The 6,747-nt window shown below is 36.0% G+C and overlaps 1 protein-coding gene across 1 annotated transcript; it reads left to right on the top strand.

Moving 5' to 3' along the window:
* The first annotated feature begins 2,123 nt into the window (after positions 1–2,123).
* On the top strand, positions 2,124–2,618 carry LOC139521270 (uncharacterized). Its single transcript, XM_071314740.1, has one exon. The coding sequence runs from the start codon at positions 2,124–2,126 to the stop codon at positions 2,616–2,618; it is 495 nt and encodes a 164-aa protein (XP_071170841.1).
* The last annotated feature ends 4,129 nt before the right edge of the window (positions 2,619–6,747 follow it).

Raw genomic sequence — 6,747 nt, 5'->3', positions numbered from 1 at the left:
ACGAACTGTAATATAACAAGGGCCATTTTCCTGACTTGGTGCAGGCCATTTTAAGAAAAAAATGGTGGGTTGAACCTGGTTTTGTGGCATGCCAAACCTCCCGTTTTTATGACAATGTTAACTATAACATTAAAATGACATCATTGCATGACAGGACTATACAATACACGAATAATAGCTAACAAAAAGTATCAGGTTGAAAAGACATGCGTTTTGTCAACACAAGACTAACCAGTGACGCTCAGATGAAAAAAAAATCGAAAGTCAAAACAAGTTCAAAGTTGAAGAGCACTTAGGACCAAAAGTTCCAACAAGTTGTGTTTATACAACTAGGGTTTTCTGCCTAGGATAACAACATCCTTATTATTTAGAATAATTCATATTTTTGCAAACAGTAAATTTTATAAAATGACTATATAATAGATATACATGATAAAACCAAAGTGGTGACTAACTACAGATTAAAAACGGATACATTATATAAAACAACCTAATCCGGCATACAAAAATACACAGCCGAGTTAGCCAAAGCCTCAACGCACAAAGTGACGGCACATTTGAAATTAAAAAAAAAACACACACAAAGTGACGTCACATTTGAATTTCTAAAAATATTTCCCAAAAATAAGATAGAATTAGGATTGATTTAAGGTTAGATTTGTAATACTGATATTACATTTATTTATAACAAGAAAATTTACAATACTTCAAATTGTGGTAGTAATAAGATAATTAACTGCATTATATACCAGTGTCGTCGTTTCTTTTGAATCAAACTGTAAACCAAATTTATCGTATAAATTCGTGATTAATTATCATTACCATAACACACGAATATAACAGAAAATACGTTAAGACATTTGACAATATCCGTTGAGAATAACAAATATAACATCAAAACTAAATACATGGATTTGGGATAGAAAAGTACTGTGACACGTCTTATAGCAATAAGAATTCACACTCAGCAAAACAGTCACAAGTTCACGTTCGGTAATTAAAAGATCAGACGACGTAATGACAAACCACTATCTAACACGTGGTAAAAGAGTCCATAGTTAGTTTGGACAAAGACACATCGTATGGATCAACCAATTCGTGATGGTGTCCGTAAAATTTACGCAGTGTCATTTTCAATCTGTCCTCTGTCCTCTTCATAAATTTGTTGGAGCAGTTTCTGCGTATTTTTGGAATTTGAGTTGTGCCTGTTCATTTCGCAAATTACTATTTTTGTTTATGCATGTCTTTGTAGTCTTGGCGTCGTGTTTGGAAATTTTAAAGTTGTACCACCGTCTTTGATGATCGCTTAACCTTTTTTTTTTGTATACATTACAAGATTGTGATAGTTTTATAATTAGAATAGATTGATATGATTCATTTTATATCGTGATCATACTGATGAAAGATATGTGTTTTCTGAAATATCTAACATTTGTTCGTTTTATTCATATTTTTTGGTGATGTACCCTTTTAGACTTGTTATATATATATATATATATATATATATTGCATTAATTTGTAGGATCCTTTACAATAGATATTTCAGCTGATCTGTAATGATTCCATCTTCATGCCTTATATAGCATGTACTGCATTACGACGCTAGATAAATACTAACGGAGAAAGGTAACACACAGCCACCGAAAGCTTTATTATTACTAAAAAATTAAATAAAAAGCCTCGAAATCGTAGATTTCAAAGAAAAATTCGAGTTCCGACCAATCCCAACAACACGGTTGTCAATTTATCCTCAATCTCTTTATCTAAGGACGAAACTAGGAGATGACCTTGATAACTTTGCCAGAACCCGCAGAATCAAAGAATACTTTGGTAACAAGGATAAAGAGGTGGATAATGAGGAAGACTCAGACATGTCTGACTCGGAGGAAGAAAGCATAATTCCGTATTTTAAAAAGAAGAGTTCATGGGTTCCAAAACCTAGTAAATCTGCTGCACTGGAAGATATTACCGACAAAATCAAATCGGATGTTGTTCATCTAGCTAGCAACAAGTACTCGACATTTTATAACACCTCTCCTGACGAGAAAAAAGCCATACAATCGCTGAGAAACCGAGATGATATTTTGATAAAAACAGTAGACAAGGGCAGTGCCGTTGTGATAATGGACAAAGCTAACTACATCGCGGAAGCAGTGCGTCAGCTCTCTGATGAGAGATTTTATAAGAAGCTAGACTATGACCCTACTTCCGAGTTTAGCTCCAAAATTATCACTGCGTTACAAACCATGTACGATGACAGTCACATAGATGAGGATACAATTGGTTATTTAAAACCAGATAATGCCAAGCCTGTTCGATTGTATCTTCTTTCCAAAATACACAAGGTTAACAACCCTGGTAGACCCATTGTATCCGCAAACAGCCATCCGACTGAGAAAATCTCGGAACTTTTCGATTTTCATTTAAGATCTCATGTAGAAAATCTTCCTTCCCACATTCAAGACACTACAGATTATCTTCGTAAAATGGAATCCATGAACCCTCTTCCTCCGGAAACCCTCCTTTTTACTTTAGATGTCACCTCATTGATACCAACATACCTCATGGTGACGGTATACAATCTTGTAGGGAAATATGGGACTCGCGCAACATTTTAGAACCACCTACTGAATGCTTAGTCCAGCTGCTGACTCTGGTCCTGAAATGCAACAATTTCACCTTTAATGGTGATCATTACCTTCAAGTAAACGGGACGAAAATGGCACCGTCTTACGCTAATATTTTCATGGGCAAATTCGAAAAACAATTTATTGCAGCATCTTTATCCAAACCTGTCTTGGTTCCGTTTCATTGGTGATGTTGTCATGAAATAGATTGAATCCCAACAAAAACTGGATGATTTCATCGCACATGCAAACAACGCCCACCATTCAATTAAATTTACGTACGAAATTTCCGACTCTAAAATATCTTCCTTAGACACAACCACATCTATAAAGGACGGTGTCATATCAACAGACCTCTACTGTAAACCCACAGATAAACATCAGTACCTTTCTCCCCAAAGCTGTCACCCCAAACACTGTATAAAAAGTATCCCGTACAGTCAAGCTCTCAGAGTAAAGCGGTCACGAAACGGTTACAGGAACTTCGCAAATTTTTGACAAAACGAGGCTATAAGAAATTGGACATAGATAAGGGGTTTGGGCGCGCTAACAATAACAGGCGCAATGACCTCTTACAGTACAAACGGAAGAGGCTCAGCAAAATAGTCCCGTTTGTTCTAACATACAATCCAGCCTTTACTAACCTTTCACGTTTGATCCGTGCCAATTGGCAAACTATTGCCAAACACCCTAAATTATCCAAGATCTTTCCCAATCCTCCTGTCTTAGCTTTTCGGAGACCAGCAAGTCTGAAAGACTTATTTGTTAGAGCTGACGTCTCCTCAAATAAAAGCTGTTCAATTACAGGATGGTGCAAATCATGTGGTAACAGACGTTGTCTGACTTGTCAACAAATACTAAATACTCAAACATTTACTTGCCACTCGACTGGGTCTGTGTACACAATATTTTGCAATGTAACTTGCAAAACCCAGAATGTTGTATACCTTCTTCAGTGTCAATGTGGCATGCAGTATGTTGGCGAGACAGAGCAGCCATTCAACAAACGCATGAATGGTCATCTAAGCGACTACACTTGCAAGCCCGACCTACCCGTAAGTCGTCATTTGAGATCACCTGCGCACACACAAGCTGATCTCAAAAACCTTACCATCACAATCATAGACCACAACAAGGGTTGGTCGAAGGTCGACAGAGTCGCTCGGGAAAGATTTTGGATAAGAAATTTAAGGACAGTTTCCCCAGAGGGCATCAATGAAAAAACATAGAATTAGTTACTCGTTTTCCTGTCATCACTTGTTTCCAGTTACTCCGGCTTCCGTACTGGCTTTACAATTCGAAGATTATTTTAAAATACCAGTTTAAATTACAGGGCTCCATTCATTTGGGATGGATGTATAAGTACGTAGCCACGTTCAATTATTTTACCTTATTAGATAAAACTTATTTTTCTATTATTAAACTGCTATTCGTTTGGGAGGCTTAAATATGTAGTTTTAGTTGCAATTTCCCTACCGTTGTCAAATTTGAAATATCATACCAACTTGGATCGGTTAGGGCATCTTTGATTTATTTGTTTGAGGACTGCCCTCCATGCTGTTATAACATCAAAACTGTCACAACCTTTAGATATTTAGAGTTGTGCCAGTTCACATCGCAAATAACTATTTTTATTTGGCATATCTCTGTAATCTTTGAGCCGTGTTTGGAAATTTCAAGATTTTGATAGTTTCTCAGTTTGAATATATTGTCTTGATTCATTTGACATCGTGCTATTATTGAAAAAGGATATCTGTTATCCGAAATATCTAATATTTGTTCATTTTATAGTTATTTAATGGTGATGTTGTACCCTTTTTTACCTGTTATATATTATATTTTGTAGTGTACAGAATCATATTACATGATCCATCGCCCTGTAAGATTAATCGTTGACTATTTATTCAGTCATTTAAATCTTCAAATTTGCACAACGTACTTATAAAAGATGTAATTATACGAAAATGTTAATAACATTTTATACCGTTATGCAAATTTTTAGACTTATACAATGTTTTCCTTATCTGCATATTCTAGACGATCCGGTACAGAGTAAATTTGCTGGTTGGTCCTTTTTATAGACTGATATATATATATATATATATCCCATTTCATACGATACTTTAAAGCTGGTATTTCCTTTTATGACTTCCTAGATAGATGGTTGCTGCTCACAATGAAGCTCTTAAACCAAGAAATTACCCTTCATTATTTTACGGACGCCATCATAAGTTGGTTGTCTGTTATTAGAGGGACGAAAGATACCAGAGGGACAGTCAAACTCAAAATTGAACTGACAACGCCATGGCTAAAATCGTCATAAGCACAATCTTTCTTCTAAATAAGACCTTCCAAATTAGTCTTATCACACGGCCCGTACATAAGCAACACGAACTCTGCCACATTTCCGGACAACATGAGACCCCCAATAGTATTATTTATAATAATTTTTCCGGGGGGGGGGGGGGGGTCGTGATGCTGTTTGGATTTCTATGCTTTGTGTTTGTGTACTGTTGCTTTTTTTAACTTCTATTTTATACCATGCCATTATCCGTTTATTTTCGACTAATGAGTCTGAATGTCCCTCTGGTATTTTTAGTTTTTCTTTGACAACTGTTTCTACTTGCTTGTTTTTTTTTTAATTTGTAGGTATATTTATTGTAATCCGGTTGATGATAATTTACCTGATGCAATTAACCTCAGATCTCTTTATTTATCTACTCTGCATCTAATAGAAAAAAGAATTTGCAATGGATGAACAGGCCTTTATTTCTCGAACTCTCAACTTTAATAAAGCACTAAATGATGGTCGTCTCGCAAAAGGATCAGTCGACCAATTACAAGATATGCAACAAACAGCACCATCACATCTCAAGTGGTACACAAATCTGGAAAAATGGAAAAGAAAGTATTAAGGATTTTCTGATTAATCTTGACAATACCAGCAGAGTTCAATCCGATGTCGAATATATCAAGACAATCTACAGAGGTGTAGATGTCATAATGGAATCAATTATTAATGAAATTGCAAAATTGAGAACAAACTTTTCAGGAAGACTGGTGAAAATGGGTAGCGCCTACAATCATATGAAAATTGACCAACCGAATGAGTTTGACTTTGCCTTTGAAATGAGTATTGAGAAAATTCTAAACGGAAAAGCCAAAATGGTGGACGTTAAATCTGACAAAGGTCGAGTTTTTATATATGTTGATTTCGGAGAGGAGACTCCTGACATTTCTGAGTTTGATTATTGCGCTTTGCCCAAAAATCCTCAACTTGAAAGGTTTCTGTCGTCGATAAACGGAAGCAAAGATGCAGAATGCTATAAAGGTGCACTTAGGCGACATGGTGATGAATATATTCTCAACACACAGGCTATTGCGTATGATCTGTTCAATGTTCTCGACTCTGTTGTTGCTAATTTAGAATTACCTGACAACTGGAGTCACGGAGGATACAACCTTCCTCATTACAGTGGATTACGACTTAATATACCTGCATACCTCATACAGTTCGCGTATCACCCTCCTGACAAACCAACACCAATGGTAGTATCTGTCGACTTTGCACCAGTTATAAAGCTTCCCGAATTTATCTGATTTACATCAATGGATGTTGTTGACGAATATTTAGATATACATGGGTACATTACCTTCGCGTGGCAACGATTAGAATGTGGAACTTTTAAGGGAGGATACTATAGTTTCGCAGAGGAAGAGTGGTTGAAAACGTATGATTCAAATTCCATCCCAAAAGTTGTCATAAGAGTCTGCAAAGCTTTACACAACATGGTGAAATTGACAACACCTAAATACTTGACAAAGTTTACAGCAGAAATGATTGCCAAACAACGTCGAAATAAAGATGCTAAAAAATCCAGAAATGGTACTGATTTCATGGTATGGTTGTCGCTTCAGTTAGTTTACAATAGTAGAGTTCCTAATCTGTCCGAATTTGCAACATATGCCGATTTAAACGAAAATAGTGGTGGTTATGATTACGTACCATCATATATTTTCAAACGAATAGTAATGACACTTATGGTTCTTGATGAACAGAAAGGTCGAGAATGGACTGAAGAAGATGTCCCCGATCTTGTAGTTAGTGTTTTTATGATAA

Source organism: Mytilus edulis, chromosome 4 (assembly GCF_963676685.1).
Source record: "Mytilus edulis chromosome 4, xbMytEdul2.2, whole genome shotgun sequence".
NCBI classification, from domain to species: domain Eukaryota; kingdom Metazoa; phylum Mollusca; class Bivalvia; order Mytilida; family Mytilidae; genus Mytilus; species Mytilus edulis.
This window is presented reverse-complemented; position numbering and strand designations above follow the sequence as displayed.

Coding starts and splice junctions, on each gene's coding strand:
- LOC139521270 (XM_071314740.1), top strand. CDS start 2,124: ATGGACAAAGCTAACTACATCGCGGAAGCAGTGCGTCAGCTCTCTGAT.